The sequence below is a fragment of the Lynx canadensis genome, chromosome B2 (genome assembly GCF_007474595.2).
Source record: "Lynx canadensis isolate LIC74 chromosome B2, mLynCan4.pri.v2, whole genome shotgun sequence".
In the NCBI taxonomy this organism is placed as follows: Eukaryota; Metazoa; Chordata; class Mammalia; order Carnivora; family Felidae; genus Lynx; species Lynx canadensis.
Genome location: NC_044307.1, coordinates 151,977,863 through 151,990,096, shown reverse-complemented (window position 1 = coordinate 151,990,096; position 12,234 = coordinate 151,977,863). Strand labels below are relative to the sequence as shown.

At 49.4% G+C, this 12,234-nt stretch overlaps 2 protein-coding genes across 2 annotated transcripts in view; one reads left to right on the top strand and one right to left on the bottom strand.

Annotated features, from left to right (window-relative positions):
- Positions 1 to 15: 15 nt before the first annotated feature.
- Positions 16 to 1,722, bottom strand: CB2H6orf120 (chromosome B2 C6orf120 homolog). The gene is made up of 2 exons (XM_030316807.2): positions 1,641 to 1,722; positions 16 to 1,333 (listed from the first exon to the last, which is right to left on the bottom strand). Exon 2 carries the CDS (start codon positions 1,290 to 1,292, stop codon positions 738 to 740), a length of 555 nt encoding a protein of 184 aa, XP_030172667.1. The 5' UTR covers positions 1,293 to 1,333; positions 1,641 to 1,722; the 3' UTR covers positions 16 to 737.
- An 85-nt stretch (positions 1,723 to 1,807) lies between these two features.
- Positions 1,808 to 12,234, top strand: part of WDR27 (WD repeat domain 27) — a 154,286-nt gene continuing 143,859 nt past the window's right edge. Inside the window, exons 1-2 of the mRNA XM_032593355.1 lie at positions 1,808 to 1,923; positions 11,933 to 12,128. Coding sequence (XP_032449246.1) covers positions 11,940 to 12,128 — 189 coding nt within the window. The 5' untranslated portion in view covers positions 1,808 to 1,923; positions 11,933 to 11,939. The remainder of the gene's footprint in view (positions 1,924 to 11,932; positions 12,129 to 12,234) is intronic.

Genomic DNA, 12,234 nt, shown 5'->3' with positions numbered 1-12,234 from the left:
GTTCATTTTTCTTTCTTTTTTTTTTTTTTTTAAGTCTCTTAGGGCTTTGGCTCTCTCCAGAAATTCAGTGGAAATATATGCAACTTAATTGAAGTACTTAACTTTATTTCTCTTTGGCCTGAAACTTTATTTGCATGAAGTTTTCCTAATCTGTATTGTTTCTGGCCAGTCATGGGTAGCATAACAAAATTACTTAATAATGGACGAATTTTAATTGCTAAGATAGCTGCAGGTGATCAATGCAAATGACCTTAACCGGCAGGGGGCAGGGGCACACCTGGGTAGGGCTCCAGGTGGATCCTCTTGGGGCGCAGGCTTGGAGCTTTAGGCCACACCCCGGCGGAGAGATAGGAAGGGGTACATTTCGGAGCTGTTCAAGGTTTGCACCTCACCTAGAACCGCTAACTGGAGTGAAGGTGCAGCTGCCAACCTGTCCATCTGAGCCGCGCGGCGGCAGGAAAGGTGCTGCATTTTGCCTAAACCTCCTAGTCCCCTGACAAACCGATCAAACCGGAGTTTAAACATTTTATTGTGCGTATTCCTCTTACAGGAACTTTGAGGACTGAAAAAGCAACATCGTTCTTGCCGCTTTCCCTACTTTCGGGGTAAATGAGGTAACGAAATCCTATGGCTTTATGTTTGGAACGTGACCTCCCGGCGGATAAACGGAGCCGGGTTCGGAGGCCCGCGGTCCCCGGCACGTCTTATCAGGGTGTCTTCCGAGCACGTCCGAGGGATCAGAAGAGAATCTCAAGTACCAGTTTCAAAACACTAATTAAAACGGTCCAGAGCACGGACTCCTCCTCCGGGGGCGCGTCCTCGGGCGCGGACGCCGGCCGCTGGCTTGGGCCCGTCCCGTCGGCGTAGGCCGCCTCCCCGAACGGGGACCGCTCCACCGCCCGGTCGTAATACACTTTCATCTCGAACTCGCTCTCGTGGTGGGACGGGTGCCCGTACACCCCGATGCCCACGGGCCGCCGGAAGTGCGCGGGGATGGACACCGCGTCCGGGCCGCACGTCACCGACTGCAGGTCGTAGTCGTCGAAGCTCGGGTGCAGCGTGCTGTCGGACACGTACAGGTCCGCGTCCCCCCTCACGCTCCGCATCTGGAGGACGATCTTCCCCTCGTGGTTCAACCTCAGGTAGCTGTAGTTCCCCGCGCCTATGTGCCCCTGCACCACGTGCAGGAGGAGCCACTCCTCGGGAACCTCCTCCTCGTCCGGGGGGCTCCCCGACCACGCGAGCTGCGAGGCCAGCAGGAGCAGCAGAGCGCGCCGCCAGGCGGCTGCCATGCCCGACGCCGGGGGCCGTCACCTGCTAGTCCGCGGACGTCCTGCAGGACCAGAGGGGACACTCAGCGCGCCCGCGCCAGGCCGCCGCTGGGGGCCCGGGGAGGGGGAAGAAGGGGGGAGGGGGAAGAGGGGAGGGAGGAGGGAGGCCGTGCGGGGAGGCGGGGTGGAGGAGAGGGAGAGGAGGTGAGAAGGGAGGCGCGCGGGAGGGTGGAGGAGGGGAGGGACACGGGGCGCGGGGCCGAGCGGAGGGGCGGATCGGGGGGAGACGACTCCGCCAGGGGCGGGAGGGGGGGGGGGCCCCGCGGGCGGCGGCGGGGTGGCGGGCCGGCCTCCGGGCCCTGGACTCACCGCCGCTCCCCGCCGGGTGCCGCGTCCGGAGCATCGGGCCCAGCGCCGGGCCGCCGCGCCGGAGCAGCCGGAAGTGGGGCGGCACCCGGAAGTGAGGCGTGCCCGGAAGCGAAGGTCCTTTGGGCTCTCGCGGGAATGACGAGAGTCTCGTGGCCTCTGAGCCGCGGCGGCTGGTAACCAGGGCGACGGCGGGTGGGGCGGGCCGCCGGCTCCCAGCTCTCTAGGTGCTCGCCGTGCCGGAGCGTCCGCCTCGCTGGCCGTGCGGGGTCCGAGCCGCCCCCAGGTGAGAGCCCGGTGCGCCCGAAGAGACCCTTGTCGGGGCACCTGTTACCCGTCCTGTGCTCGCCGCGACCGAGCGTCCGCCTCGCGGGCTGTGCGCGGGGTCCGGGCGGGCCCCAGGCGAGAGACCCTTGCGCAGCGCTTGCTATCTGTTCTCCGTTCCTAGTAAGAAGAACATGGTACTTTTTCAAATTCTCCTAAAAGAGGCTTCAAAATGTAGTTGTGTTTATTTTCAGGATACTTTGTTAATTTGGAACCTGGGATTAAGGGCAACCTATTGGTCATTTTCGGCTCAGGTCATGTCCTGGTTCATGGGTTCGAGCTCCGTGTCGGCTCTGTGCTGACAGCTCGGAGCCTGGAGCCTGCCTCAGCTTCTGTGTCTCCCTCTCCCTCTCTCTACGCCTCCCCCACTCATGCTCTGTCTGTCTCTGTCTCTCTCAAAAATAAACATTACAAAAAATTTAAATAACAAAAGGAAAGGAGTTTTATCATTTAAAAAAAAATTTATTCACTTAGAGAAAGCCTGCGTGCGCACGCATGCAGAAGTGGGAGAGGGACGGGGGGTGGGGGTGGGGTGGGGTAGAGAATCCCAAGCAGGCTCCACGCTGTCAGCACAGAGCCTGATGCGGGGCTGGAAATCAAGAACCCTGAGATCATGACCTGAGTTGAGGTCAAGAGTCTGATGCTTAACCAAGTGAGCCACCCGGGCGCCCTGGAAATGAAAACCAGTGTGGTAGCGACAGTCAGGAGTCAGCGATTTGTGCTCACCTAACAAGTGATGGAGGCACAAAAGTGCGCACTGCGCAGTTTGAGAATTGACAGTCTACAGAATCAGCTTCTCCAGTCTGGCTAACAGAAAGAGGGCATAGTCTTTTTTTCTTTTCTTTTTTTTTTTTTTGATTTTTTAATGTTTATTTTTGAGCAAGAGAGGAGACAGAGAGAGAGAACATGAGCAGGGGAGGGGCAGAGAGAAGGAGACACAGAATCCAAAGCAGACTCCGTGCTCCTAGCTGTCAGCCCAGAGCCCGACGTGGGGCTTGAACTCACCAGTCGCGAGATCATGACCTGAGCTGAAGTCGGCCACTCAACCGACTGAGCCACTGGACGCCCCCATTTTTGTTTTTAATTAAAGCAGCTGTATAGAAAGAGTACTATTATCTTTAAATCGTATTTTAGGGGCTCGTGGCTGGCCCGGTTGAGCGGCTGACTCTTGGTTTGGGCTGGGGCGGTGATCTCCTGGTTTGTGAGTGTGAGCCCTGAGCTGGGCTCTGCACTGGCGCCCAGAGTCTGCTTGTGATTCTCTCTCTCCCCGCCCCCCCTGCCACTCCCCCCACTCGCACCCACTCTCTCTGGATAAATAAACTTAAAAACATTTAGGGAAGGACTGATGGACGCAGAAAAGAGTGTGCATGATCTGGCACCCTTCCCACACCTTTGTCATCAGCCGCTGCTCCGTATTTCAGTAGTTGTAGCTTCAGGACAGCTGGAGGTCGAACCCCCCTCCCGTTCTGGCTCGGTTGCAGAGTCATCAAGGATACTTTGTCATTTTCTCCGACCAGCTTACCATGAGTCTTTCTGAGGTGGCGAGCACTTTAACGGCCTTTAAGTGCTTGACCTGTGCCCACCGATGTCCCCAGCTTTTTTGGCTTTCAAGACTCCCGTTAGCTATTAGCCTTTACTTACTACAAAATGTTATTCGCCTGAGGTCTGGTGCTGGACCCAGGCCAGCTGAAACTGGGCCCAGGTTTTTAGGTTGGACCCAGTCTGGTACCACCAGCAGTTCCCAGTGTGGGATCCAGGCAGAGTCAGGAGAGAATTTGGGGAGGGATTCCGACCAAGTGGGGAACCGTGGAAATGGAATTAGGTGAGGAGCTCAGCACGGAGAGAGCAGAGCTCAGAACCCGCAGGAGCGCACCCACGGCCCTCGGGAGCCGGGACAGGCACTCACTGTGGCCGCAGGGTACCACGCCTGTGCGTGTCCTCATCCCGCCGCTGTCAGAGAGCGCTCCAGACCCCAGCACGGCTGCCACGTCCGGCACCTAACAGACTCGGCTGAGTAGATTGAAAGACCAGACTGGCTGTTTCATGGTGCTTGAGTCGGGCAGCATCCCATCTCGCAATGGAGAGGAGCTCTGCTGAGCTGGGGGGAAGGGAGGGTGGAAAAGGAAATTATTAGAGAATGCGTTGTTTCCGGCAAGGTCGCCTTCCTCAGGGGAGTGGACGGGGTCTGTGGGGCACATCAAATCTGGTCACTAGAGCTGACCAGGTAATTCCGAGCTGAGTGGTAAGCAGTTAGGTTCCTGGGGATGGAGACTGTGGTTAGATTAGGTGTTAAGTCTTGGTCTGCTGATGGGGTTTAGCACACTGACTACATTTAGGTCCTGCTGTCTCCTTTTTAACAATTCAAATATTTATTGAATACCTAACACGTACGAGGTACTAGGACACGTTTTTTCCCTTTCCCAGAGCTAGACGTTAATCGGTTATATACTCTTACGTGTGTGTATGTATATACACTTGACCTTTGAACAGCGTGGGGGTTAGGGATGCCCACCCCCCATGCAGTTGAAAATCTGTGTATAACTTTTGACTCCCTGAAAACTTTACTAATAGCCTGCTGTTGAGTAGAAGCCTTACCCACAACATAAACAGTTGACACACATTTTGTATGTAATCTGAACTACGTACCATATTCTTACAACGAAGTCATTAGAGAAAAGAAAATGTTATTAAGGAAATGATAAGGAACATACGTTTACAGTGCTGCACTGTGTTTACTGAAAAAAAATCTGTGTATAAGTGGACCCGTGCAGTTCACACCCGTGTTGTTGAGGGAGGAGCAAATCCGAGGAATGAACGGAGTCACGAGGGGACGATGAACGGCGCTGGGGCTGTGGTGTCGGATGAGCTCCGGGCCCAGGAGTTTGCTCTCCCTCTTCAGAAAGAGGGGCAGCTGTGGGCAGCGGCTGAGCTGCCGTTGTCATCATACCCCTGGTTTGGTCATCCCTTGATTGTGGCCCAGAGGGGGCTCCTTAGGGAACTAAATTCCCCTCAGGCTGCCTAGGGACGAGGCATGGGAACAGGTAAGGATGCCTGGCCTGGGAACAGGTGAGTCTCAAGGAGAGCGCGCTGGCTTCCTGTAACCCAGCAGCCGTCACCCTACGGGTAATCGAGCCCCAACAGGGAAGGCGGTGCCCCACGTGCAATGCATGTTTATTGCAGGAAATTGCAGGAAAATGCCAGGCTGCCCACGTGGCAGCAGTGCAGCTAGAGACCTCCGTCCGGGGTGGGAATTGGTGTTGAGTGAGAGCAGGCGGTCACCCCGCGGGGTGGGCCGCGTGCTGTCAGCATCGCAGAGCCCTGTGGCCCTGTCGTCATCGCTACCTGCCTGTTTCCCACAGGCGGCCACTCTCCTCCCTAACGTGTGCGTTGAGCTCTTCCAGCCGACGAGCTAAGACCGACCAGTCGCTCTCGCGTCGCGGGACGCTGTGCGGTCACCTAGGGTGCGCATGGGTGCCATCGGGGTGGAGCGGACCGCTGCCGCGAGCGCGCCCCCTTGATCAGGCGCTCTCCGGCGTGGAGGCCCGAGTGCCACCCCGAGGACTCTGCTCTGTGGCCCCTGTTTCTCAGTGCGCGCGCCCAGCAGAGAGAGACCCGGCCCCGGGTCCGTTTTTCTGCGTGGTTCTTCAGCCGACACTCCTCCTCCTCCTGAGGGTTTGGAAGTTCGTCAATACCGTGTCCCTCTCGTAGTCTTTTTGATTTTAGCCATTCTGACGGGTGTACGGTTTTCATTTTTTATTTCGACTGGCATTTCTCTGGTGATCAGCGAGGATGAGCATCTTTTCCGGTTAATTGGCCGTTTGGAGATCTTTCATCCAGTGGCTGTTGCACGTTTTTCTACTGGCTTGTCTGGCTGAAGATCTGTGCGAGTTCTTTGTAAGTTCCGGATACGCTTAGCTTGAAGAGTTGCTCATCGTTCCTGCTTTGCGGCTTGTCTTTTCGCTCACTGAGTGGTGTCTTCTGAAGAATCTAAGTTTTGTATTTGTGGATTTTATTATTATATTTATTATTGTGGATGTATCGTATAGGAGTTCATCCTCCCTGAACATCTGAATGTTAATAGGGACTTAAATGCACGTGGCCTTTTTTTCTCAGTATCTGTTCCTCTTCTGACAGGGGCACGTGAGCCTGCTTCGGTGGCCGCTCTTCCCTGTCCTGGCCGCAGGGGTCACGGTCCGTGCCACCTCAGGCCGACCGGTCAGCACGGTTGCATCCCTCTGATCACGTGATAAAGTCAAGGCCAAGAAGTGGCCCAGACTGGCCCAGACTCACACAGCGTGTTCGGGGTTGGATGGGAGAGATGGCCGCTCTTCCCAGCGCACCAGAGCGTGGGAGGGCGGCCGTGGGGGCCGCCGGCCACCGTGTTGCCGGCAGTGGCAGCAGAAAGTGGAAACCGGAGCCCACACGCAGACGCGCACAGCTGCAGGCTGAGAGGCCAGGCCGGGCTGGCTCGGGCTGTTGCGTGCAGTCCTGCACAGACCTTCCAGTTAAAGGTCTGTCCCTCCAGAGAGTTCTCTTTCTTCAGGCTGGATTAGGCTGAGCTTTCTGCGGTCTACGCTGAAAAGGCTCTCGCCGATGTGCAGAGTGAACTGTCTTAATGTCATCTTTTTAAATGTCGACACTGTGTTCCGCTGAATGTAAGGACTGTCATTGCATTTTATGTTATAATCAATGCTACTTTGGGAAGTGTACGATGATTTACTTGTTCTAAATTTATGGAATGGAAATTTTTGAATCAAAGAATATGTACCTTTTAAAACATTTTGATACACGTTGCCGAATAGCCAAAGCTTATGTCCATTTATTGTCTTACCAGCAGTGAATGAGAAAAAGTCTGCATTGATGATATTTTATATCGGGCACTGGTATGAATCCTTTTGTGAACTTATTGTTCCTGTTTAGTTTTTTAATCACAAAAATACTTTTACTTATTTATTTTTCCATCGTGATACATGTACTCTTTAATCTCCATCCCCTGTCTCCCCCATCCCACCATCCACCTGCCCTCTGGTAACCACCCATTCATTCTCTATAGTTAATAGTCTGTTTCTTGCTTTGTCTCTCTTTCTCTCTTTTTTTCCTTTGCTTGTTTGTTTTGTTTCTTAAATTTCACACACGAGTGAAATCATATGGTATTTGTCTTTCTCTGACTTATTTTGCTTAGGATAATACACTCTGGTTCCATCTACATCATTGCAAATGGCAAGATTTTATTCTTTTATGGCAGAGTAATACTCCATTGTGTATATATACACCACATCTTTATCAGTTTATCAATTGATGGAGACTTGGGCTCCTTCCATAATTTGGCTATCCCTTTGAATTAGTGTTTTTATATTCTTTGGGTAAATACCTAGTACCCAGTTTGCATTCCCACCAACAGCGCAAGAGGGTTCCTCTTTCTCTGCATCCTCATCAACACCTGTTGTTTATTGTGCTGTTGATTTTAGCTATTTTGACAGGTGTGAGGTGGTATCTCATTGTGGTTTTGACTTGTGTTTCCCTGGTAATGAGTGATGTTGAGCATCTTTTCATGAGACTGTTAGCCATCTGGATGTCTTCTTTGGAGAGATACCTCTTCATGTCTTCTGCCCATTTTTTAAAGTCAATTGTTTGTTGTTTTGGGTATTGAGTTTATCAATTCTTTATATGTTTTGGATAGACACTAACCCTTTATCAGATATGCCGTTTGCAAATACCTTCTCCTATTCTGTAGGCTGTCTTTCAGTTTTGTGATTGTTTTCTTCACTGGGCAGAAGCCTTTTATTTTGATATAGTCCCAGTAGCCTATCATTGCTTTATTTCCCTTGCCTCCAGAGATGTGTCTAGAAAGACGTTGCTACAGTTGATGTCAAGGAGGTTATTGCCTGTGTTCTCTAGAATTTTTATGCTTTCAGGTCTCATACTTAGGTATTTAATCCACTTTCAGTATAGTGTAAGAAGGTGGTCCAGTTTCATTATTTTTCACATGGCTGTCCAGTTTTCCCGATACCATTTGTTAAAGAGGTTGTCCTTTTTCCATTGGATAGTCTTTCCTGCTCTATCAAAGATGAGTTGACCATATAGTTTTGGTCCATTTCTGGGTTTTCTATTCTGTTCTGTTGATCTATGTATCTGTTTTTGTGCCAGTACCATACTGTCCTGATTACTACGGCTTTGTGATGTAACTTGGAAGTCCAGAATGGTGATGCCTCCAGTTTTGTTTTTCTTTTTCAAGATTGTTTTGGCTATTTGGAGTCTTTTGTGTTTACATACAAATTTTAGGATTGTTTGTTCTAGTTCTGTGAAAAATGCTGTTTGATATTTTGATAGGGATTGCATAAAGGTATAGATTACTTGGGTAGTATAGACATTTTAACAATGTTTGCTCTTTCAGTCCGTGAGCATGGAATGTCTTTCCATTTCTTTGTGTCATCTTGAATTTCTTTCTTCAGTGTTTTGTTTATAGTTTTCAGAGTACAGGTCTTTCACCTCTTCAGTTAAGTTTATTCCTAGATACCCTAATTGTCTTTGGTGCAATTATAAGTGGAATTGTTTTCTTAATTTCTCTTTCTCCTGCTTTCATGTAGAGGAATGCAACAGATCTTGTACATTAGTTTTGTGTCCTGTGACTTTAATGAATTCATTTATCTGTCCTACTAGTTTCTTGGGGGAGACTTTAGGGTTTTCTGTATATAGTATCATGTCCTCTGCAAATAGTGAGAGTTTTACCTCTTCCTTACCAGTTTGGATGCCTTTTATTTCTTTTTCTTGTCTGATTGCTGTGGACACAACTTCTAGTACTATGTTGAATAACAGTGATGAGAGTGGGCATCCTTATTTTATTCCTGACCTTAGGGGAACAGCTGTCAGCTTTCCCCCGCTGAGTATAATGTTTGCTGTAAGGTTTTCATATGATGCCTTTTATTGCTCCTCTGTAGTTTGTATTCTTTTTCTATTGAGGTTTTATTTCTTTATAATAGCTCTCAAATATTAAGGATGTTAATTCTTTCCTTTTATTTTTACAGATTTATCACTAGTTTTTTGTTTTTGAATTTTCGATAGTATTTTATAATGGGCAATCTGTCTGAAATTTGTTTTTGTTATTATTTCCCAAATGGTTATGTAGTTGTCCCTGAACAAATAAAATGATTTGTTTCATGTAGCTGAAGGTAACATTCTTTCATCCTTTATTCCAGTTAAGCTCCAGTTCCGTCCAGGGGTTCCTGCCTCAGCAGGGATTTCCAGCAGCCTGTGGGTGGAAAGTTAGGATGGCCGGCAGCCCAAGGCCAAGGGGACTGCAGCTCTGTCCAAGGAAAGGCCAGCAGGAGCACACGCATCGTCTAGTGACTCTCAAGGCAGCACAGATAGAATGAGTGGGTTCCGGGGTGGCCGAGCCCTTCTGAGAGGCTGTCCGGGGGCTGCTCCAAGCCCGGTCACCAGCAGGTGGAGTGGGCGTCGTTACAGACGCCAAGCCATTTAGAGCAGCAGTGAGTGGCTGAGCCGGTATCTCCCCTGCAAATCTGTTTGACCGTGAACCCATGCTGCTCCCTGCACAGATTGCCGCTGCTGCTTTCTTAGGTCAGTGGAGCTGTGAAGTCACCTGTGGCCCCTGCTCTGTGTGTGCCATGGCAGAGGTGCCACCAATGAGGAGTCAGAAATGTGAGTTCCCACTGTGGCAATGCCACTAATGAGTTTCATCTAACCCTTACTAACCCTCTGATTTTTTTCACCTGTAAAATGGGAAAAAACATTTAACAACTTTAAAGCTCTATTGTAAGTGTCAAATGATATCACGTATTTATTGATATACCCAAATCTGCATGTTAATATGTAGAAAAATGATTTTTAAACTGTACATTGGTGTACAGATGCTATGATTTGCTATAATGGTGCTGAATGTTATAGGGATTACAGAAGAGATCAAGACAGTTCTTGGTTTATAAAAGTTTATGTTGAAGAAATAAGACGAGATTTAATCACAGTCTTATTTGGTAGACTCTTTGGTAGAATGGGTAGATTCTTTTCTGTTAAAAAAAAATTTTTTTTTAATGTTTATTTATTTTTGAGAGAGACAGAGACAGAATGTGAGTGGGTTAGGGGCAGAGAGAGAGAGAGAGAGAGAGAGAGACAGACAGACAGACACAGAATCCCAAGCAGGCCCCAGGCTCCGAGCTGTCAGCACAGAGCCTGACGTGGGGCTCGAACCCACAGACCGCGAGATCATGACCTGAACCGAAGTTGGACGCACAACCAACTGAGCCCCCCAGGGGCCCCTTTTTTTTGTTTTTTAAAAAAATTTATGTCTTTAATTCTCATGAAAACGTAAATATTTTACTCGAAGTAGTGCTTCTTTCTGTTAAAAGTTTTTTTTTATTCAAGTGTAACTGACATACGTTGCCAAATTAGTTTCGGGTGTGCAATAGAGTGATTCGGCACTTCTGTACTTTTCTCAGTGCTCGTCCCAAGTCTGCCTGTCACACGTCGGCCACCCACCTCCCCTCTGGTGACCAGTGGTTTGTTCTCCGTATTTAGGAGTCTGTTTTTTTGGTCTGTTTTTTCCTTTGTTTTATTTCTCAAATTCTGCATATGAGTGAGATCATACGGTATTTGTCTTTCCCACACTGACTTATCTTACTTAGTATTGTGCTCTCTGGGTCCACCCATGTCATTGCACATGGCAAGATCTCATTCTTTTTTTAATGGCTGAGTAATATTCCTATGTGTGTGTGTGTGTGTGTGTGTGTGTGTGTGTGTGTCTGTCTGTCTGTCTCCCACATCTTCTTTATCCAGTCAGTGGGTGAATTCTTAAGATGTTGAAACATTTGTAATGTTTAATATATTCTTTCATCTGTTTCTTAAGATTTCTTTATGCTTTGGGGAAGCAGTGGAAGGAGCTACACGGTAATTTCACTTCATCCACTTGGGACACTTTCTTTCATCACCAACTATATGCCGGCCACTGTGCTAGGGACTGGGTACTTCAAAATGATAAAACCCAAAAAGCAAATTGTGGTAACTTTGAAACATTTTGCTATTTTTTTTATATGAAACTGCCTGCTGTGTCTTGGCAATTGCAAGAATAATAAATAAAGTTTATGAATTGGGGAAGAATGTGCATTAATATATTTAAAATGTTTTTATTTTTTCCAAATACTGCACAATTTTCAAGCCTATAAAAATCACCTCTTATTTGTTATAAGAAAGAAGGTTCATTATATGGGAGATCGTGGAGTGTGAGCCCTCTGACTGTACTTTGAGAACTTTATCACTTATACTTCCCCCCTAGCCTGGTATCTTGGCCTTATACATGGTAGAATAAGGGTTTCTAGTCAGGTCCTGGAAACACCCGTGCATCTGAGCCAGCATCGCACAGCAGGAGGATTGCCGCCCAGGGGCCTGACCCCAGCCCTGCATTCTGCCTCTGCAGGGGTGACCTGGGTCAGGGTTGTGAAACGGTTGAATAGATCCAAGGTGGGCAGTAGGAGATATAGATTCACATTGCACTTTACCACCAACTTCCTTGGAAAATTTGGAAAATGATTTAGTATCTCAGTTATCGATAACAGTAATCAGTCTCAGTGGTAACCTTCTGAATACTCCTCAGTGCTGGCGCTGGGCTCACGTGTTGCAGACCACGCCGTCCCAGACCGCCTCTGTGAGGCGTGGTTCTGTCCATCTCCGGCGGTGGAAACAGATTCCGCAGGGCTGAGCGAGGTCTGTCGAGTAGGAAGAGGGGGACTTGCATCAAGGTCTGTTTAATCTGGAAGCCCCTGGGAGGAGGGAGCTGTTGTGTGTACAGAACCTTCAGGACTTTAGTAATCCCTTCTTTTTCCTGGGGGTGTGGTGTGGGAGGTGAGTAAGCGGGTGTGGCATACTGTGTGTGTGATCACACTCATCATGGTGAGTAAACAGACTGTCATCTGTGTAACACATCAACCCCTTAGTTGTCTTCTGCGTCCCTGCGTTTTCAGATTGAGGATGGAAGAGCCACAGGGGTTTTTCTCCACTGGTGACGGCTGCGTCGGTGACACGGTCACAGAAAGGTGCCTGGTCGAATCTAAGGAGCCCGTGTCCCATGTTCAGCTTGCTTGTGGCCTGTGGTTCTGCGCTTTCCCTTTAGATGGGAATGAACTTTGCGTGTGGAGCACCAAGGACCCTTCTTACCAGGTACCTAAAAAGTTTTGTGTGTTGTTTGATGAGTCCAGGGACTTGAAGAGCCTCGCGGTCACCTGTCCGTCCCTCTGATGCTGTTTGGGTGATGCTACCTTCCGCG